General features: G+C 27.8%; 1 protein-coding gene across 1 annotated transcript in view; it reads right to left on the minus strand.

Moving 5' to 3' along the window:
- Positions 1-18,198, minus strand: part of LOC134833386 (uncharacterized) — a 92,033-nt gene extending 73,835 nt beyond the window's left edge. The window contains exon 1 of the mRNA XM_063847694.1: positions 17,758-18,198. Coding sequence (XP_063703764.1) covers positions 17,758-18,150 — 393 coding nt within the window. The 5' untranslated portion in view covers positions 18,151-18,198. The remainder of the gene's footprint in view (positions 1-17,757) is intronic.
- Positions 18,199-24,005: the final 5,807 nt, after the last annotated feature.

Here is a 24,005-nt window from a genome sequence, read left to right on the forward strand (position 1 = left end):
AGGAATTTTGTCGAGTCGGAAATAAAATGGACTAAATATTTTACAATAAAATACCACAAAATTGTGTCGTAATGCTGTTTTCCACAGGATTTTAATTACAATTGCCATTTTTAGTTGTTTTTGGGTTTTATTTGTCAACCAATGAGTTCAATTCCCTTGATTTGTCTTTAAAACGTCAAGATTTGAGATAAGATCTTATTCGAAAATCTCGTAAATAAATAATAATTATTTCGAAAAAAAAAAATGTTAAACGCCGAACAAGACTTGAAACACTATGTTATTATGGTAATCACGTTAATTAATGTGATTTTGTGAGTAAGCTCGTTTTTTTGTTTCGTATGTAAGACACAGAATCGATGATAATAATCAAAACTCGTGTATGGACCTTATAATTATGTTGTACTGCTTTGATTTTTGTTACACATCAACGTTCAACGGGGCTTCATTATTTTTTTTGTGTTTTTGACCGGTTTTGAATAAATTTCTGATCAAAAGATATGCAGATATGCTTCGATTGCGTGGATTTTAATTGATCGGATATTTGTGGGATCAATAATTGGTTGCAAAAATGGGCTTTTTCGGAGGTAAAGTGAAGAAAATATTTCAACAATTAATTAGATTCGTTCGCTGCTCGTTTTAAACGGCGATAAATTATTAGTTCACTCCCCTTAATGAATGGAATTCAACTCTCACACTCATAAATTAACATCGTTTCGACAAAAAAAAATCTCTGTTTTCGGATCGGAGCTAATATTTGTATCAAATTACAATTTTTTTTTCGTTAATCTGTGTTTAAGAGTGTTTGGAGAATGTGAGAAAGACGATTGATCTACCCTAATAATATAATATTTAATACCGATTTCGTTTCTCTTTTGTCTTTTCAGCTTTTTTCTTTGTTTTGTCTCGTTCTCATGTGTGAGCTCGCAAGTGTTCATTCCATTCTAATTCATATATTGTCGTTTTTTTCGTGTAATTTAATGCTGATGTTGTGTTATCTATCTCGTATCATGACTGGCAAAGAATATTTCTTTAATATTCCAAACACTCACAAGAACAAAAAAGGACTTAACATCTCCTGTTGGGTCTCTCCAATTCAATCGTACTTACAGAAATTTCTCGTATACGAACGCCATTAAGAGCATTAAGTACACAATATCAATTTGTTACACCATATACAAGATTTCTTTTCATTTTTTCGTTCGTTCGTTGTCATTTACGTTCTGTTTTCATTCTATTCGCATCTTGCATCCCCTTTTTCTATGGGCATTGTAGCGTGTGTTGATGGAAGAATACCACACAAGCAAAAAAAAAGATACAAAAAATAATTCAAGGATTCCTGAGAAATTACGAGAAAAGAAGGAATTCATATTCATTAAACATTACGTTTATGGTCTTGGATGTATTTCTTGAGGATTGTTTTCTATTTTTTTTCTGTTCTATGTTGAGATAGATATGGATAGACAAGACACACATGTGCACATGTTGCCCTTTTTTCGATCGAAATGTTTTGCAAAGTGACGTTTTTTTAACGAAATTTAATAAAGAGATGGATTTCAAATTGCTTTAAGGTCTCTAAATTTTGTTAAAAAGTTGTAAAAATTGACAGAAAAGAAAAATTTTTATTAAAATTGCTTTAAAATTTTGCTAAACAAACAAAAAAAAGAACGTTTCTTCAAAAATTTCAATTTTTTTATGATTCACAAAATAAAATGACGTTAGATGGCGCTTTTTTATAAAAAAAATTTACGAACAAATTTTTCGATTTTGAGGATTTTTTGAGAAAATTTGATAAAAAAAAAGAAGTTTTTGGAATTGAAGAACATTGATTTAACAGTTTCATTAAAATTTTTTTTTCGAAAAACTCAAATAAAAAACATTTAGATGGCGTATTCAAATTTTTATTTTTAAGATTTTTTTGAGAAAATTTTAAAAAATTATTTTTGAAACATTGTAACAAAACTTTTATGATAAAATTTTTTCATTATTAATTAAAATGACGTTAGATGGCGTTGGATTTTTAGAATTTTTTAAAAGAAAAAATGAAAAATTATGCTTTGTAACTTCAACTTTCATTATTTTCAAGTCATTTTTTTCTTTAATGTTGAAAGACGAGATCCTTTAAAGCACATTTACAACCAAAACTTAGTCTAAACAGAAGAAAAAGTTTCGTCGTACAAACAACAAACAACGAGTTTCTAATCCCAATAAATTAAACATCTTCATAAAATTCCTCTTGTGGCTCTCTCAACTCAATTTATTTATTATGACGCCATCAGCACTTTGCATAATCTCTCGTTACAATCTAACTACACACAATTTTGTCCATTTTACATGCTTATTTTGTCACCATCCAAGAAACTCTGTGTGTGTGTGTTGCATATCAAGATTATGTCGTTTTGTCGTAAAACCTCGTCGTCGCTAATTATCCAGCAAATTGACTTAATTTCCGTTCTAAATCAAAACTGATGTGAATTTGCGGTTGTTATATAGGCTCACAGGCGTTCTCTTGTAGCTGTAATGTAATAATTTCATACTTGACTTAAATTTGAATGAACGACGATTATATTATAAATTTTCCTCCTTTTCATGATATTCTGCATCGTTTTCTCATAGCATGGTCACAAATTCCTTTTCTTTTTTGTAAAACGTTATGTATATGTAGATGAAATCATCATAATATCTCATCTTTCTCTCGCCTTAATGGAACTAACATGTTCCAGTTGAAGAAAATGATAAACATCAGCGTTCGTTCTTTCTCACTTGAGCACATATCGTCATTAATTCTACTTAAAATCACTGTCATATGTGTGAGCATTCGGGTTCCTCGAAGGTATTTACGAAGCATGAATAGTAAAACTTTCGTTAATGATGATTTTTTTTTCGTCGACTGAACCGTAAAAATAGTGACAATAATGACGATACAATGAGGAAAGGTTAAAAAATTACTCTTTTTATAAATGAGCGACAATAAATGACATAATAGCGAAGAATAAAGAGAGACTTACAAGAGGTGCGAAGACTTGAAGAACAACACACATATATTAAAATATTGCGGTAAAAGTGTCGTTTTTTTTTCATCGCATGCGAAGACTTGTGAAGCAAGAAAACTACTCTACTTGTAATCTTTTGCGGCGGCACACACACAAGAGCATCACTTTTCATTTTTTTTCTTCTTCTTTCAGTTCATATAAAAAGCTCGGTTTATTCAATGGTTGATCCATCCAGCACATTTGCTATTCTTCTTCTTCGTCTCTCTTATTATTATTTCAATTTCATGCTACTCTTTCCATTTACTTGACAAGTCGAGATAAATTCACAGGCGGCTTGTTGTATTTTTTTTTTTCATAAGGTCAGTGATTCTGTGATTTGCTTTACAGTCTGACGAGCTTGCTTCAGGAGAAAAACTGCTTTTGATGGAAAACAAATAAATTTTTGATAAAAGTAGCTTAGAGGGGATCTTTTTTGTCAAAAAAAACCGCTCGTAACTCATAAGTCTCATGATAATATTCGCAATAAATTATGCATGTTTGTGTCGTGTTTGAATGTTTTAATCGCGTTAGATACGCACATTTGCTGATATCATCAGGGTATCAGTTTTCGCTAAGCAGTGTCTAATATCAAAGTTGAAATATGCGCGGAAATAGACAAAAATATTGCCTTTCACTGTGCTTACAGCGATGATTTTACGAAAAACGCGTCTTTCTCCCTTGTTTTTTTGATGAAAATTCGATAAAAGTGTTTGTTTATGCGTTTTTAAATGACTTTAAATGCTTCACAAAAGCAATTTCGGAATAAATTTTGACATTAAATTTTAATTTTTTGTACAATTTAGGCCGTTTCAATTTTTTTTCGAACTTTTTGTCCCAAAAGATTTTTTTTAATAATTTAAAATTCATCTCAGAGTATTTTAAGTTATTTCATAAAAATAACTCAAAAAAAAATTTAAAAAATAATTTTTTTGAAAATAAGTTCAAAATCAATTTTCAAATATTTTATATACAAAAATTAGTAAAAATTGAAATTTTTTTAAAAAAATTTTTTGAAATATTTTCAATTTTTTTTTAAATCAAATTTTATTTAAAAAAATACTTTTCATAAATAATTTCATATTTTTTTTTGATTTTTTTTTTTTTAAATATTAATATGAAAAATTCTGAATTCTAATTTAAAATAGCAAATCTCAAAGTAGATAGTAAAAAAAAATCAAAAATATCATTTAACGCTCAAAAATTGTTAAAATTTTGTATGAAAAAAGTATTTCAAAATTTTTTTTTTATTTTTAATTTTTTTTATTTTATTTTTAAATATTAATTTAAAAAAAAAAATAAATAATTTTTATTTAATTTATTTTTTTGAATTTAAAAAAAAATATTTTATTTTATTTTATTTTAAATTTATTTTTTTTTATTTTTAAAAATTTTGTACTTTATTTTTGATTTTAATTTGGAGCGGCCTTAAAAATATCATAAAATTTTTGGGATAATTTTCTCACACAATAACAGTTGGAAATTGCTTAAACACTCTCAAAGGTAAGCAAAAACTGTGTGAATGTTAAATTATTATTATTATACCTCGTTATAAAATTCATAGATATTTATGTGTATGCCTCCTTATTTAAATATTTAACTTTTTAATACGCGTAATTTTCAATAAAAGTAAATAAATCGTTGATTATACGCACGCCTGTTGCCGTCATTCGCTCTAAACATCGTGTCGTGTGATGTTTACCTTTTGAAAGGAATTATTATTATTGATATTTAAAGCAGTAACTACTCTTGATGATGAGGCGAGTGCGTGTGTTTGTTGTTCATAAATACTTAATAATAAAAGTCAGGGAACAATCTTCTTTCGCTGTAGCACGAAAGATACATTCCTCGTCTAATCATATTTTCGTTTTGATTTTATGTGTAGCAAATTTACCGTTAAATTAATGTTTCACTCATCTCGCTGCTGTTCCGTACCAACTACTATCACAAAAGTCGTCGTTGCAATAGAATCGTAGGTAGCGATACCGAAGAGCAGTTATTCAAGCCACTTAGAAATGTTTATACTGAGGCATCATCTTAAGAAGCAGTGACGGAGTCGAGTTTCATGTCACAAATTTGCAAAAAGAAGCTTACGAATTATTCCAATTACTCCAAACCAAGCATTAAAAAAATTTCTTTTTCAGCAAAAAACTTTAATAGAACGTCTCTGATTAGAAGTAGTAAGGAAAAATACTGAAATGACGACGCAAAAGACGAAGAAGAAGAAGACAAGACACATGATGCACGTTTGTGCTTCTTTTACTTCGTCGTTTGTGTGCGACAGAAGCATACGTGATGCCGCTTTAGTAGATTATTATTATAATAATAAAATAAAATCATATAGAGATAAATTGATGTAAACGACTGATGTTAAGAAGGTGCCTAATTCCCCCTATATGAGTGTGTATGCGACGTTGCTAAATCCCATTCAGGGCAAATAGACAGGTACGCGCATCAAAAAGTTTCGCAGTAAAGTCGAGAGAGAGAGAATACATTAAAATATGAGGAAAAAGCAACAAACTTTGTTCGTCATGAACCAACTTTTGTGACGAATGAACGTGAGAGAGTTTGTTTTTGTTACGGATTTTATTCGACGTGAACTAAAACCTGCAAAACTAAACTATTTTTACGACTAATGGCATTTTGTTATTTTACTTCAACTTTTTTTTTCTGTCATTAATCACTCGCCATTGTAGAATTCGCAAAAATCATGTTTACCAAACATCTAAAATTTGCATGAGCAACCAAAATATTGATAAAAACATGGCATTTAAGTTATCGTTGAAACAAGAGAATAAAGTAGAATGGAGGAAAAAATTGTTGTTTCACAGCCTGTAATTAAATTGTTATACGTTTATTACAACGAATAACATTTATATCAGAAAATCAACTGAAACTGACGGCGGCGGCTCATTTTCAGAGTAAACTTTCAGTCATAAGGTCGTTCCAAATTTTTTTTCGATAATTTTTTCCCATGCTTCATTTCAAAATTCGAAAATCCAATGGGGCAAAATAAAAAAAAGTTGAAAATTTCATCAAAATTGAACGTTTTTTGGTCTTTTTCATATTTTTTCAAGAAATTTTCAAATTTTATTTTAAAAAAAATTATTTTTAAGAATTTTGTATTTAAAAACGAAATTAACAAAAAAAAATCATAAAAATAATTTTCAAAAAATTTTAAAAAATAATTTTTTGAGAAGAAAATTCATGTAAAATTTCGTTTTTTAATACAAAAATTCTTAAAAATTAAAAAAAAAATTAAAAAATTTTTGAAAATTTCTTGAAAAAATATTAAAACAGACCAAAAACGTTCAATTTTGATGAAATTTTTAACTTTTTTTTTAATTTGCCTTATGGGACAAAGAGTTCAAAAAAAAAAATTGGAACAGCCTAAACCCAAAAAAATTATTATAATTTGACCGACCAATATCAAAAGTATAAACTTGTTATTGTTCGCGTGTGTTTTTCTTGAATTGTTTATTTTAGGCAATATTATTATTATTTCAGTTCGCTTTGTCTTTCAGTTAACAAACGTTTAGCACTGACCAAAACTTTTTTGCTGCAATTTTTTCCGCATGCTGGCTATCATTAAATTATTGTTTATTATTATAATTATAAAAACATTATTTTTATTTTAGAAGCTGAAAAAATAACAGAAGCACGCTGCTTAATATTTATGCGTACCAGCATAAAATTTATCTAACTTTAAAATGTGGCAACAAAACCATTAAAATTCGTAATTAGTTGGAATCCGCATGAGAAACGAGCTTCTGACGGCAAAAAAAAATCTTCTACCAGCAAGGTGTTGATGAATATTTAAATTAAACTCACAGAGTTTGGTCGGATTTAATGTCAAGCAGTGATGGGTTCATTAAAAAAAATAGATGAAAGGCTCTTTTTTCATCATTTAACTGATAACATATGGTGTGATATAACATAATTTTACCGTTTTTCTGCTGTTTTTTGCATGTTGAGAACACAAAAATTGTCGAGGGCATAAATTTTTACATCCAACATGTTGATATTTTATTCAAGAAAAAAATGCCAAAAAAATTTTATTATATTTTAAATATTATATTAAAACATTTGAAAGGTACCATCAGAATAAAAAGGTAACAAAACAGCAATAATTTCGTACACCCGCAGAAGAAGAAGAGACGCATGTAATGTACTGCCTCAAGGTGTTGCGTTGTTGTTGCGAATTAAAATATGAAAATTTTATTAAAAGCTATAATTTCTTTCTGCTGACCAAATTAATATATATAAATTTTACACACTCTCTCGCCGAAAAATTTCGTTTGCGTTCTTTTTTTTTGCAAACATTTTCTCTCGTCTTCGTTTATTTTTGGGTAAATTAAAAGAATGCTCATTTTGTCCATTTATGTAAATTTCGTGCTTGTTTTTTTTATAGCGCGTATAAAATTTAATTTATCAAAAATCGGACCGTTTTTTACGTTTTACGAATAAAAAATTTTTTTCTGAAGGGACGAAAGTGAAGTATATAAATCAACGGTGACATGACCACACTTTTAGAATTTATCAAAAAAAGCAAAGATGAAGAAGGTTTATTAACTTTTATTTCTTTGGTGCTCCAATTTTTGATATGCGTGAACGTAGGTTCGTTTAAATTAAAAAAAAAATGATAAAGAAAAAAATGATTATTAATAAGTGGTAAAGAAAATATTTTTTTGCTTTACTTTAAGCATTTGATCACGAATTTGACCCGAAATTGTTTTAATTAAACCATAAAAAGTTTTTTTTTCTGGTTGTGAACTTTTTTTAATCCGCCCTTTTCATTGACTTCAAGACCAGAAGTACATAAAAAAAGTGAAGTCAAAGAAAAATAATTTGAATTAACAAACAAATTCGAATTGTAGTATGTCGTTCCGGATGTCAAAGTTAAACAAATGAAAGCTAAACAATTAAAACTTTCAAGAATTTTTTTTCAAAGTTTATAATGTATTCCAAATTATGAAATTATTTAGACCCTAATACTTTCATAATTTGGAATACATTAAAAATTTTGAAAAAAAAAATTTGAAAATTTTGTATTTTCATATTTTTCCAATTTTCAAGTTTAACAACCATCAAAAAGTTTTTTACGTATTTTTTACGTATTTTTTTACGTATTTTTTTACGTATTTTTTTGCATTTTCATTTATAATTTTTTAAACTAATAAAGCTTCGCATAATAAATATGAAAAATTTTTTTGGAGAATTTTTATTAATTTTGAACTCAATTTTAACTAATTTTGTGATGTGAATTTTCTCAATTTTTGATTTATTTAATTTAAGTTCGAGCGCCAAATTCACTTTTTCTATTTTAAATTAAGAATTAAATAATAGCTGAGGGTCTAAATACTCTTAAAATTTGAATTCTGAACTGTTACATCAAAAATTCTGAAGAACTATTTTGAAAGTTAAATTTTGTTAATGAAAAATTATGCAAAAAAAGTAATTTTTGTCATTTTCATCAAATTTGAATTTTGAAATTTTTTTTTTTTGTTTAAGTCAAGGGATTTTGGGACTTGATTCAAATTTTTTGTAAAGTTTACTGTCGTTTAGCATCAAAAACAAAATAGTATAAGAAACATAACCTAAAAAAAAATTAATCAAATTAAAGCATTGTCCATCTCCAATCAATCCAAGCCAAGCAAACCATCACTCGATCAATGAAGTAAATGAGAGATCATGAAAAATGTTGATTAATCCTCTTTTTTTCTGTTCCATTCCACGAAAATACCAATTTTAAAACAATTATGAGCAAAACTCGATTCCGGTGGTCTTGATACTCGTCTTGTTGACTTGATTTAAGTCGTTTTTTTTGCAAGAAAATTTCCTTTGTATTTTTTATGTACTTTTGTTTGTACAAACACTCATAAACAATTAAATTAAACTCTTTTTTTTTCGTGTGTTCCCTTCGTCGTTTATTCCTCTGCTCTTTTTTTTGTGGATGTGCAATTATTTCGCTCTAATGTAATTGTTATTATTATTACCAAGCAGATTATTAACAAACAACCGACGAACGAACAAAAGGAAACATTTTTTGTGTCGTTTTTTTAACGTTTTGACTCAATTCAAGAAATTCAAGCAAAAAAAGAAGATGGGTGGCAAAAAAAAACAAATTAAGCAAACGACTACTGGTTTAACTTCTTATCTCGTCTCATTTAGTCGTGCTTTGATGACAAACTTCAAAAAGATTAGTAGTAACAGTAACGTCAACTTTGTCAATTTATAGACAATCAAATGGAAATATTTCAATAATAAATGCCATAAATTATCATTCATTCACTTTTTTTTTTGTCTTCATTGTGACTTCTTCTTTAATAGAATAATAAAACCGAGCGTCGATAGTTTTCGAGAAAGACATAAATCCAGTTTGTTTTCAATTTAATGTCAATTTAAAGTTTTGTCTTTCTCTTCTATTCAACGAAGTGTTTTGTGCGGGGGTTCTTCGTTCGTTCTTCTTAATGACTCTCATTGACCCGGAATTGAAAGCTGTGGTAGTAAACATTTATCTTTAAATCTTAATTTGCATCAATTCACGACGAATGAATGAAGGAACGAAAAAAAGAGAAAAAATCTGTTTTTTTAAATCAAATTATCAAATTGTCGATTTTTGTTGGTTGTCGACGCATCGAGAAAAGTAAATATAATTGATGAAGGAAGTAATAAAAAAATAATAATAAGACTGTTAAATGAGGATAAAAAAAGGAAAAAAAAAGAGAATGATGGAACAAAAGAAATGAATGTCAATGTTCGTTCCGTTGGAGGGCAACTCATCATCATCTCATCGTGATTATTTGCTTTTCGTCTTTTTTTTTATTCCGCATTTCTTTCTTTCTTTCATTAAATATCGAAGAGAAGAGATGAAATTAAAGAGAAAGAACATATTTAACGAAAATTGGATTTGCGAAAAAAAAAATTGAAAATTTGTTCGTCGTCGACATTTCGATGATGATGGAGATTCAACCGAGATAATGATTTCAAGCGAATTATTTGAATGTTTTATAACAAATCAGATAAATAATGGCAACAGCGCCGCAACATTGTATGAAAAATAATAATAATAACGAAAAAAAAAAATAATTGCACGTATCTTCGATCTACTTCTTTTTTCTTCCGCAGATTGATGCGTTCGATATGTCATGACAATTTCTCGATTCTCGTCGCAAATCAAATGAAAAAATTTGTCGTCGCTACTAACGAACAGCGTCGTGGCTCATCACGTAAATATAAATTTATTGATTAGGGTCATTAAGTGATGATCCATCATCATGTGCGGGTCCTTAACTTTTTTTTCTGTCGTCTCTCGTTCGTATTTAGACAATAAGTTATTAATTGCCGCAACAAAAAAAAAAACGGATGAGGCAATCATTATTTTATTGTGCACAGAAATAAATTTTCATTTAATTGCTGACAATTTTCGTTAGGTCATTCCAAATTTTTTTTCTATGTTTTTGTCCCATGCCCCATTTTAAAAGTCAAAAATTAATATGGCAAAAAAAATGAAAAATTTGAAAATTTCATAAAATTTAAAGAAATTTTTTTTTTTAATTTTTTTAATTTTTTATTGTATTTTAGCATAAAATTTACTGAAATTATTTTTCAAAAAATTTTGACAGTTTTTTTTTATATTTTTTAAATTTTTTTTTTTTTAATTTTTTTTTATATTTTTTTAAATATTTATTTAATTTTTTTTATATTTGTTTTTATTGATATTAATTTTGTTTTTCATTTTAAACTAAAAAAAAAATTAAAATTTTAAAAGAAGAAAATTTAAAATAAAAATTATTAAAAGTTGAAAATTTTTCAAAAAAAATTTGAAAATTTCTTGAAAAATTATGAAAATACCCAAAAAAACTGTAATTTTTGATGAAATTTTTATTTTATTTTTGAATTTTCGACTTTTAAAATGGGGCATCGAACTTTATTTTTGATTTTTATTTGGAACGGCCTAACTACAAAAAATATTATATTAGGCGTAGGAAATTCAATTTATTTTTTCCATAAAAGGTAAATAATAATTCAACAAAAGTTAGAATCAGCTTCTGTCGATAATAATAATTATTTGAGGAACATCTGCTTGTTTTAAATTATTAATGCATTTTCGCGCCGCCTTCATTTCATTTCGTTTTTTTTTCACGCAAAATGCAGTTTTGTATCAACTTCCATTAATTTTCGGATAGTTAGGCTATGCAAACAGCAACCAAAAAATACACAGACAATTAATTTTTTGTGGCAATGTGAATGAATGAATGAAAAGGGAGTTGCGATACAGTCAAACAGACAGCAAAAAAAGAAAAGGAAGCCCATTAATTATCTTGATAGCTTCTTTCTTTTGTCAGTTGGATCGTGGATTTCGATAAACAATTCGGGGGTAAAATGACAATTCGTTTCGGTTATCTTTTTCGATTTGTTGCGGTTTGGATCGATGTACGGTTCGATGCAGATAAACAGGTGCGATAAGACAAAACGACGCGAAAGGTGATTCATTTCAACTTTTTTTTTTCGTTGCTTTTAGGCAAATTTAGACGTCAAATCACTTTTGACAATGAAAAATATTCAGAAACTCGAACAGCTCAATTACTTTCATTGATTATTCCCTTTAATTTATTTACTTTAAAACCTGATATTTGGCCAAATATGTGAAACGTTCCGATCCGAATTTGATTTCTCGGGGGAAAATTGATGTCCATAAATTGTGTCTTTGCATGCATAAATATCATCCGAGGCATTGTATCGAAAACCGAAAAAGGGTAACAAGATTAATTTGTCAGGCCATGTTACTGCACACAATGGGAATACAACGAATTGAATTCCCTTTTCGAAAAAGTGTGTGTTTTCACCTGTATTAATTGACAGACTCTATCGAACGAACGAAAGCCATCCGAGAGTTCGAGAGAAGAGTTTTTAGAGCATGAAATGATCAATGAATTTAATCTTGTACATGATTTCTCTCACATAAAGGATTGATTGATAATGCCCGGATTGTTGTTTCACATTGCTTTCAAATAATTTGCATTACTTTGTGCATTTTGTTGACACAAGTCTTGCTGCTTCTGGAAAATGTTTTGATATCGAGACACCTACAAATAACATTAACAAAAGAGGTGCCAGAAACCTTTCTACGAATTGACCAAACAATGTTGGAATGTTTTGTTACACCTTGAACCAATATAAATTTCGTTGGAGAAGAGTCGAGAGAGATAACGTCAGAGACGTTAATAGATTTTTTTTAGAAAAAATTATAACAAGCTTTCAGAATTAAGCAAAATTTTTTTCGAATTAATCCAAACCAAGCAAAAATTTAACAAAATTTCGTTTTTTTAAGGCGAATAAATTTTAAGATTTTCATTTTCTGTCCCATGAGGATTTTTATGCATATTTTTAATTTTTTTTTTGTAATTTTTTAACTGTTAGAAATGTTAAATTTTGATTCTTAACATCGAATTAATTTTAAATTTTAAAATTTTTTCATACAAAAGAAAATTATTTTTTTTTTATTTTTGAAACGCAAAAAATTTTTTTTTTTTTTTTTGAATTTGGAAAATTTTTAAAAATTTTTAATTTATATATATTAACAAAATAATTAAAAAAAATTTTTTTTGTTCTTTAAAATAAAAAAAAAAATATTTTTTTTTTTGATGAAAAAGTAATTTTTCATGATTTTTCGATCAAAAAATTTTTCTACTTTATATTTAATTTTTCCCTGAATTTTTTCGAAAATTCTTCAAATTTGAAAAAAAAAGAAAATATTAAATTTTTAAGCTTAAAAGTTAAAAATTTTTCAAATCCGTCACTGAACACAAAATGTATTTTCGGAATAAATAGAGTGAAATTCCGAATAAACATAACATCAACAATAGTTGTAGGTAATTTAATATTTACAATAATCTCGATTCAAACAAATTCAATTCATTTTCACCTTTTACAATATTTATTTAATCTTATCTTCTGCTCAAATACGTTGGATAAACTAACTCTCAAAGTTTATTTTTGGTTCATGATACGGAATATAATAATAATCGAACACTTTACTCTGTTGTTGTAACGCTGTTTGCTTTGTTCATGTACATCTTTTCGATTCAGTGACTTGCATTTTCCTATTCAATTCGTGCCTTTGCAGGGCGGAATGTTTTCTACTAATACGCGTTAACCTCTAATTTCATTCTCTCTGTTTCTCTCTGAATTCCTTTTGTGCTCCGACCTGAAATGTGATTAGCTTGAAAGTTGTTTTAACCCAGATTACAACAACTAAATTCACAAAATTAACAAAGGAGGCAATTTTCCGTTCAAACAAACAACAAATCAAAAGGACAGCGACGACAACGCGTGATGAGAAGCGATTTCGAACGAAAAAAAAAGGAAAAAACAAATCCAGCCGAACAAATTTTGATTAATGATTCCTGTGGGCACTTTTGATGATATTTTATTTACATTCGTGTAAGATCCAATTAAGCTAATAAATAGTTGGGACTTCTGAACAAACTTTGATTCGTTTTTGTTGTTCATGATGAACGTCGTTCATGCATTTGAAAGGAAGGATTTCGGGTCTCTTAATATTCGACAACCAGAATAATAGAAAGAAATTAGGATTTTAATCCGATTATAAACTAAAATGAAATGAATTTGTTCCTGAATGGGTTGTTTGTGTGTCATTTAAGTTTGGAATTGCCTTCAAACGTGTTTATCGTTGTTTCTCAATACGTTTTTGCGATATGTTTGCCTCATTTTTGTGATATGACATCCATTCAGAGACGTGAAATTGCCAAAATGACTTTGAATCTATTGAAAAATAACAAAAAAAAAATGTTAAATTTATATCTGAAAAGAATTTGGAGACATCTCTGTTTGAGCGAATTTGGAGACCCATTTATATCACGCAAATTCTCCCCATGACAGTCGTTACCTTACTCACAACTTTACATTCCGGGAGTTTTTTTGATACACATTTTGAGATAAGTCCAGTGTATTTTTTTATGACTCAACTTTAAAATTGCCTTTCTGTCCCTTTTTTCCTCTGCTTTTGTTCGTTCCTTTTTTTCTCTCGATGTTTATATCATTTTATTATTATTTCCAAAGCAGGTTCCAAACCAAACTAACAACATAAAAATGTTGAGTAATAATAAAGAAACGAAACGAAAGAAAGAAAGGTCTTCATTCGGATCATCATCGTTCTCATAATATCTTTTTTATGTCCTGTCTCATTGTATTAATTTCGAAAGATTTCTTTTTTTTCACCGTTGCACGTAAACTTCTTGTTGTTTTTTTTTAGTATCCTCCATTATTCTGTGGATACTATCGGGTTTTATGTACATGTCGAGATTTTACTTTCAGACATTAATTCATTAGAAAAATTAATACCTTTCTATTGTTTCAGTTTTGTCGTCTCTCTCTCGTTCAACGAGCGCAACGAGAAGCTCCATGATGATAAATTAACTTGTATAAATTCTGTCTTTTTTAATATTTATCGTACACAACACACAAAAAAAACCTTCCTCTCGCCTTGTGTGGCTTACATAAAATTTTAATGTCTTTTTCTTTCTCTTATCAGTACTTAGATGGACCTTTTACAACTACTTCGTTATTAAGTAGTCAGCGTTCCGTCTTTTATTTTAATGAATAAATAAATCAGAGAGACAAAAGAATTTCTCAAGGTGAAAAAATTTCGGATTTTTTTTTTCGTTTAGGCCGTGAAAAATTTTTTTCTGATGTTTTTGTCCCAAAAGATTTTTTTTAAAATCAAAAAAAAAAATCACTTTTTTAATGAAGTCTTTTCCAAATTTTTTTTAAAGAAATTTTAAAAAAATAATATTTAATTTTTTTTCAATTTTTAATAATATTTTTGTCTTAAAAAAAATTAACATGAATTTTTTTCTCTAAAAAGATTTCATAAAAATAACTTTCAAAAAATATTAAAAAATACTTTTTTTTGAATTTTTTTATAGTCAAAGATTCATGTTAAATTTTGTTTTTAATGCAAAAATTTTTAAAAATTAAAAAAAAAAATATTTTGTAATATTTTTTGAAAGTTATTTTTATGAAACCTTTTTAGAGAAAAAAATTCATGTTAATTTTTTTAAGACAAAAATATTATTAAAAATTGAAAAAAAATTAAATATTTTTTTTTAATTTCTTTAAATAAATTTGGAAAAGACTTCATTAAAAAAGTAAAATTTTTATTTTTTTATTTTACAATATTTTTTGAAAATTTTTTGAAAAAATATGGGAAAAGAAAAAAAATTGTTTTTTTTTTTTTATTTTACCCCGTTGAATTTTCGACTTTCAAAAATGGGACATGGGACAAAAACATTAAAAAAAATTTGGAGCGGCCTTAATGAAGAAATGAATATTTAAAAAATTACCTAAAATGGCGGTAACTGCAATATAACGTTAAAATAAAAATAATAATAAATTAACAAAGGATAATTTTATGCGAGAGAATTTTTTCCCGAGAATTTGTTCAAATAGAAACAAATAGTTTGGATTGGGTAAAATCGCAGTTTAATGAAGGTTACGAAAGATAAACAATGTTAATTTTCCCTTAAATTGTCTCGAAACAGGAAATTTTCTTGCTAAAAGGACAGATAACGAAAAACACGAGTGAAAGGTGTGACTAGACGGCAGCTTATCGTCTTATTCTTTTAAGCAATTTTCTCATCTTTTTACCTTTTTTTTGCTACTTGACTTCGAAAACGACGCGGCATGGCGTAAAAGAAAAGTAAATAAGCCGAAAACCATCACTCAGTGTAAATTCAAGAACTTGGAATAATTTGATTAATTAATTGTTGTGCACTTCACGGGATTCTATTATTATTTTTTTCTTCCCTTTTTTTACGTTGTTTCCTTATTATTGTCTTCGCTTAAAAAACTTGCAACATGAAAAAAAAAACAAAAAAATGGAATGAGGAGTAAAATTTCAATTTTAATTACTTTTTGTAACGTACTTCACGTTTTTTTTTCCATGAAACTTTTTTTTTCGTTCGTTGGTATGAAAAATTCATGAATAATCAATTAGTTAACCAGTTGCGTATATTCAAAAAAAAAAAAATTATCTGTAACGTCTTAATAGAGTACAAAAAAAAATGAACGAACCACACCGAAGAAGTCAATTTAAAAGCAATTCATCATTGATAAAGCTTCTAATAAGGTATTTAATAACTGTGTCACCAAATTATCTGTCGTGTCGTCTTTTTTCTGCTTTATTTTCTCATGTCAAGTAATCTAGTTCATCTTGAATGCGTGTGTGAACTTAAAAAAAAATCTAAAAATTAATTCGTAAATATTTTCATCGACATCACGTTACATGGCATTTAAGTAGCAGTCACATATATCATCGAATAAAAAGGCAGCTCTTATCCATCTTATTCATCTCGACTGGATTTTTCGATTAGTCTCTCTCGATTGATAGACTGAAAAGTTGAAAGTGAGTTGATGCGAGAATAGGAATGGAATGAAGGGAATGAACAAAAAGCATTAACTTGTTTTAGATATGTGTGCTGTGTGTGTGATTCACTCCGATTTAAAATCAATAATATTATGGGTTTTAATTTTAATGCCGAATACCATGGCATGCCATTAATAATGTTAAATCAGCATTTCGGGGAATACAACTCGAAATTTTGTTTCTATTTTTTAATTTCAGAAATTGACTCTGAAATTGACATTTATCAATTTAAAAAAAAAATGTTTTAGTACCGTAAAGTTGATGAATTTAGGAGAATTGAAAAATTTCTTAACGAAATTCGAAGCTAAAACTCGCTTTTGAAAATATTTGTTCAAAAATTTTATTTTTAAAAATTTTTAACTGAAAATTTTGAAATTTTTAATTTTTGAAAAATTTTTTTCAATAGAAAAATTCATGATTTTTTAATTTTTCAATTCATTCTTCAAATTCAAATTCAAAATTTTTTATGTTTTTTTTTTTGTATTTTTTTTACATATTTTTCCCTTTATTTTTATATTTTTTAAACTTATGAACCATCAAATGTAGAATCAAAAAAATCGTTCTCTTATTTTTTTAAATTTTTTTTTTGTTTCAATAGTTTTTTTTTCTTTTAACATTATTTACATTACGGTAATTCAAACCAAGCAAATTTTTTAATTTTTAAATTATAAAATACAAATTTTAATTTATAAAAATAAAAAATTAGGTAATTTGAGAAAAATTTGAAATTTTAAAAATATTTTTAAAAATAAGAATTTAAAAGCAGAAATAAGAATTTTAATCAACTTTAAGAGAACAAATTTTAAATTCTCTTAAAATTATCAACTTTACGGTAATTCAAACCAAGAAAGATACGAAATTTTCATAAAAACTAAAAAAACGAAAAGGCTTCGAATAAAATGTCGAAAAAATCGATAAATTTTGTTTGTATTGAAATAAATCAATTCCGAAACTTGTAACGACCTTTTTTTGTTTGTTTGTCAATGAGTATACATAAGAAATTGATTGTCTCATCGAATTAGTCGAAATGTGTGGCCATGTTTGAAATTAATAATGTTTTCATTAAATCCATCGAGCCGACGACGACGACGACAAACGTTGAACAACAAACAAGAAGGCAATGTGTCATGTATTATCCCGTGAATGAATTAACAGAGATTCGAAGCTCCCATTTGTATGCAAATAAGCGTAATTTTCAATGTACTTGACATTAATATTCATTTCTTGCATGATTTGGCACGATTCTAAAAGCTACACGAAAAAAACAGTTTAATTACTTACCGGTGTCGAATATGGATGTGCGGTTAAACAAACGCCATCCGCTTTCAGTTGTTCTCTGACAATTCCTTCCAAACCGCTCATGTGTTTTGTATCACGTTCTAATCCATCAATGTTCTCCGGAAGCAAAGATGTTGGGTCATTGAGTTGAAAATAAACGCTCGCAGCTCCCTTTTCACGCAGCAATCTGATACTTTTCAGCAGCTTTAGTCTGTGTTGCGGATTTTCGACGCCAATCGCATCCAAATCCGGATCGCCAACTTGCTTACAAATCTCCAAGTCGTCGTAACCGTTATCGAGAAAACTCTGAGCGTATTGGGCGAGCCCTAAAGCACGAAGCCATTCACATACGATGTTACTCGATGCCATTTTACTGTTTGCCGCCTCAGATAACATCAAGAAATTTTTTATTTAATTTTTTTTTTTTGTTACATAAATTTTTATTTTTTATACGACGATGAAAAATTGTCTTTTAATTATTTTATTTTGGAATTTTATTTTTTAACTCACTTAATTTATATAAATGGACACTTCATCAGTTTACATTTATATTGGTGACGCTGCTCTGATTTCACACTTATTTATTTATTTTTTTATTTCACTCTTTCTCAGAATTGTAATGAATCAGAATAAATTACACTTCTTTTCCCAAAAATAAAAATATGTATATAAAAATTTATTGCATTCTCATTTTTTTCCAACTTTTATTTTTGTATTTCGTACTCATTCATATTCATTTCGGAGTTAAAAGCATTAAATTGAAACTTATGTTAATTAAATCAATTTGACACTCAACTTAATTCATGAAAGCATGTCGAATCTACACTTTGTTGCGTTGTTATTTTTGTCTCGCTGGTTCGCTGTTGATGGTAGCGAAAAACTACATCGGCGATAAATAGTCGTTTTGTTGCCTTTTTTCGTGTGCATTTTAAAATTTATTTTTTATCTGTTTTATTTTTCATTTAATTTTTTTTTTATCTGACTCACATTTTTTTTAAAAATTTTTCACAAAATCGACTTCTGAGACAAACAGAATTTTTTTTTCGTTTGATGTAATTTTTATCTTCGTCTAGATCGTTGTGCATAAATTATGAATTATTTATGAGGCATTTGCTGCTGTGTCTTGTCGATTAGAAGATCTGCGGGTGACCTGTAACGATAAAAATAAAAATATGAATAAAAAAATTCATTAGAAGGTTTTTTTTACATTGTTTTTATTTACGATGGGAATTCATAAAAATATTTTTTTTTAAGAGATTTGACTTCCGGAACTACTGTCTTAAATCTAAAAATTATTTGAGCACGTGAGAAAATCAAAAAAAAAAATTAATTAAAAATTAAACTTTAAAAATTGTTTAAAATTTAAATAATAACCACAAAAATTACACAACTTTTTAAACATTCCAACAATTAAATATTCAAATTTTTCAATCAAACAACGTTTATCTTTTTCTCTCAGTTACAATCCCTCGAAAAATTTTCTGTTTAAACTTTTGAGACAGACCGAAATGATTTTTAATTTAATTTCGTAGAAACAAAAACATTTTTCAAACAACTGTAATTTCATCATTTTATATTCTATTTTTGTTTGAATAATTTTTCAACAACAAAAAAGTGCTGAAACAAACCAAGCTTACAACTTTAAGTGCATATCTATGGTTAAATACTTGTAACATACCAAAACAAAACCACTTTACTTTCAACTACTATTTTTCCTCTGAAACGGAGGCTTGATTGTGTGTTTGGTCAATTCCATTTAAAATTTCGTATCCATGAGAATTTTTTTTCAGGAGTATGAGTGATTTTTGTGAAAAATCCAATCACATCGATTCTAACGAAAATATTTTTCTTTAGCCAATGTACTTATGACACATGTGTGTCTCAAGCCTCGAAACGTGCTTAAAAGGTGTAAAATTACCACGTTTCAAACAATGGATTTTGTTTTTCTTTGTCGTTCAAGTGTGTAGTTGGTGTCTTTTTTAACTTGTTTAGTTTTTTTTTTTTGTAGTAGCAAGAATTTGTTTTGGATGGATGCTCGTGATTTTAAGACGGAAATGATTCACACAAGCGTTAAAGTGACTCAAAGTTGATTAAAATGCATTAATTTCGTTAAAAGTCAAGCTTGTAAAATTCGAAAAATTTGTTAAATTATCGTAAATTGCCCAAAATCCTCTTTTTTATTCGCTTAACATTCAATCGCATCAATTCACCTGCCTTTTCAATTTGAAATTTTCATTAAATTACCCTCTAAAAACTATAAATGTTGTTCCTATGACGAAAGTCACTCATGCGAAAATCAATTTCCATCGTTTGTATGTGTTTTTAATCGCGGCGATTGATCAATTTTAGTGTGCTTGCCGCCCATTGATGATAAACAAAACGCCGCCGCTAAAAATCAACCAAATTGAATTTTATTCCAAACAAAACTTTTCTCGCTCGTCATTTCATGCGAACGGCTCATTTGATTGTCGCTCGTTATCTCATTGAGTTATTGCCCGTTTTTTTTTTACCTCAAAGCGATGTGACATGCGGAGAATTTGAAATAAAAAAGGGACTTTATCTGCCCTAATTTAAAAAAAAAAGTTGAAGATTATGACTTATCCACTCGCAAACGTAATAACATACTTGTTTTATTTCCTTTTTTATTATTAATTCTTGCCTGTTTGGTCGTTACAGCTACTTAGGTCGCTCCAATTTTTTTTTTATTTTTTGTCTCATGCTCGAAAAGTCGAAAATCCAAAGGAAAATAAAAAAAAGTAAAAATTTCATCAAAATTGACCTTTTTTTATGGATAATCAAGAAATTTTCAAAAAATTTTTAAAGAAATTCTCAAAAAAATTTTTAAAAAATTTTATTTTTAAGAATTTTTGTATTAAAAAACGAAATTTAACATAAAATTCCTTCTCTAAAAAAATTTTCAAAATAATTATTTTTCAAAATTTTTGGACAATTATTTTTATGAAATTTTTTTGTTTAAATTTTTAACTTGAAATACACTGAGATCAATTTTAAATTAAAAAATCTTAATATTTTTACCATAAAATCAACTAAAATATTCATTAATGATCAAAAATTGTTTAAATTCTGTCATTTTGTATGAAAAAGTATTAAATTTTTTTTTATATATTTTTTGAAAAAAATCTTTTAAGACAAAAACATCGAAAAAAAAAATTTGAAACGTCCTTAATTACAATTTACTTTTACACAGGGAGAGTGCAAGCGAGATGGCTTACAATTGATTAGAGTAACCAAATTAAACACGTTCGGCGCAAAATTGTTCGAGGCATGAGAAAAAGGTTGGCAACACTTAAAAAAATATCGAGTTTTGTTTGTTTTCAATCTCAATCTCGCCGAATTTATACATTTTTTCGCTACCTTTCGACCCTCATAGTCGAACAAAAATTCGTAAAGTGGCTATTATCACGCCATATTTTCATAATTTTCGTTCGTGAGTTCGAGTTTCGCCCCGAAAAATGTGTTAAAAATGCGAAAGGAAGAGAGAGGAAAAATATTCAAACATGCCAATGATGAGGATAATCATCATCATTATATACTTTAGTATGTCCGGGTTAATATTTTCCTCGTTTACTTCGGCGATGTAGTAAAAAAATTTTTTTTTTCCTTTCTTTTCTTCTGTTTATTCAGTCGCTCGTGCTCACGTTTCGCTTGCTAATGTGATATAATTTCATAACGAGCATGCAGTGCGGGAAAATTCGTGGTAATTTTTTAAGGATTCTTCGCAGCAGACAGACAAGCCAACATTAATGGTTAGCACGCGTGGTGCAAATTTGAGTGTTTATTAAGCAATTTACTGATTTTTTAAAAATTTTGGCGAATTTTTGACCGATCATCATCATAAACGTTGAAAATGTAAAAGACAGGTGCGAAATTCCTTCGTTCGTCGTCGTCGCATCACGTCGTCAATATGCATAAAAAATTGGTTCAATAACCGAAAAATAGCATAGCGAATCGATTACATAAACAATTGTCTTTATTCGTCGTCGTCGTCGAGTGAAAAGAAACGCCAGACAAACAATCAACCATACTTGAACTTGTCTAACAACCCCCTCGAGCGTTTCATTCATCATCATCATCGCAATCATATTTTTTGTGCATCACATGAGATTCAATGCCAAGCGTGCACTTTTGTAATCAGCTTTGTGATGTCGTCTCGTCTCGTGTTTATGCACTTCTTTTGTTTTTACTCCATCGAGTTTCTTTCGTTTTCCTCTCTACTTTTCCCGTAATCGAGACATTTCCAAGTTCTTCGCTCGTTCAATGCGAAAAAAAAATGGAAAAGTAAACAACAACCCTTCTGAATGCGTCGTAATTACATGCGTGTGATGATGAGCGACGAACGAGACGTCAAGAACAAAAAAAAAAGAACAAAAAGGGTGCACATATGTATATAATTTACTTTTTTTCTGCTGCAATCATCAAGGGCAAGTGCAAGTCAAACCCTCGTTTTCTTGCGTAACATGTAAAATTAAAATATGATAATGACTGCTCTACATCTGTTATCATATCTACAAAATAAAACTTTCCTTTTCCTCGTTGATGATTTGCATCGTCTTCGCTCCGTTTGTAATTTCACCCCATTACTCATAAAAGAATAATAAAAATATTTTTTTATGACTGCACAATCAATGGTAGTTTTTATTTCTTTTTAATGCCATAAATGCGGTAAAAAGTATAAATATAAACAAACTATTTGTCCTTGCGTGGAGTTTTTTGATGTTTTTATATGAAGAGGGTGTCGAAATGTTCGTTGAAGAGATCGAAAGTCAATGGTTTTTGAACTAATTTAGGTCTTAAAAATTTATGAGTTCAATATTTCTTCAGAAATTTTATTTAACAAATGTGCAAAAATTATCGAAAATATTTAAAAATTAATTTTAAAAAATATTTTGTGCATAATTTTATAAGAAATTCTTTGATTTTAAAGAATTTAAAAACATAATGTCACTTAAAATTTTAAATTTTCTTAAATTTTTTTTTTTAAAAATATTTTTTTAATTTTTGTAATAAATTCTATTGTCTTTAAAAATAAAAAAATATTGAAAAATATACAAAATTTCAAATTTTCATATTTTTCGAGTTTAAATATTTAAAAAAAAATTTTAAATCATTTTTTGATAAATTTTTAACAAACTTTATTGTTTAAATTTTTACATTTTTTATTATTTCTTTAAGAATTCATTAAAAAATGTTCTAAAATTCTTGAAAAAATAATTTTTGAAGATATTTTGTATATAAATTTATAAAAAATATATTGATTTTAAATAATTTAAAAACTTAAAGTCACTTAAAATTTTGAATTTTCTCATAATCTTATTTTTAATTTTTTGATGATTTTTTCAAAAAAAAAAAAAATCATTTATTATTCATATATTTATATTAGAATTAGAATTCAGAGCCATCCTCATGTCAAGAAATATTGCTCTTCTTTCCATCATCACGGCAATTCTATTACCTAAAGTTATTTTAAAGGTTACGAAAAAAAAGTTACGAACAACTTTTATTTCATGTTTATACTTTTTTTTTCAAAAATTTCTCCAACACACACAAATTTTCGAGGCATTTTGGGCGAATTGACATTAATATTGTTATATTGTGCGATTCTTGTTTATTTGATTTTTTCTTGTTTGTCGTTGCTCAGCTCACATAATAATAATAATATTATTTTTGCTCTATAACAGGTTCAGAGTTCTATAAAATGTAACAATATTGTACCTTCTGCGTACATTTATGATGGTTTTTTTTCGTTAGGTAAATAAAACTTTTTGTTTTATTTGTTTGCTTCGATAATTTTTTCTCTTTTCGTTCATTCGGTTTTTGAACGATCCTACTTGACGTCGAACGTTGTTGTTATTTTAAGGTAAATATTTATGAATCTCACTGGCATATATTTTATTTTGCGTTTTTTGGTGTGTGTGTGTCATTTTATTGCACGTACTGTTGTGTTTTTTCGTGTTTAATGTTTTTTTTAGTTGGATATCAGGTGTATCTACATCCGTTTTTCAGTTAACGTTAACTTTAATTGGCAAATTTGTTTTATTTATTGACATGACGTACCCCTTTTTTGCGTTTGTTTGATGAGAATTTGCTCGAACTCACGGGATTTTGCGAACGCAAGACAAACAAACGAGTTTCTTAATCCTTTCGTTGGTCAACCGATGCAATCCTCCGCTCCGATGTTGACAGAAATCCCCAACTATTACATTATTTACAATTAGTCCGTGTTCCAACAG

The sequence above is a fragment of the Culicoides brevitarsis genome, chromosome 3 (assembly GCF_036172545.1).
Source record: "Culicoides brevitarsis isolate CSIRO-B50_1 chromosome 3, AGI_CSIRO_Cbre_v1, whole genome shotgun sequence".
In the NCBI taxonomy this organism is placed as follows: Eukaryota; Metazoa; Arthropoda; class Insecta; order Diptera; family Ceratopogonidae; genus Culicoides; species Culicoides brevitarsis.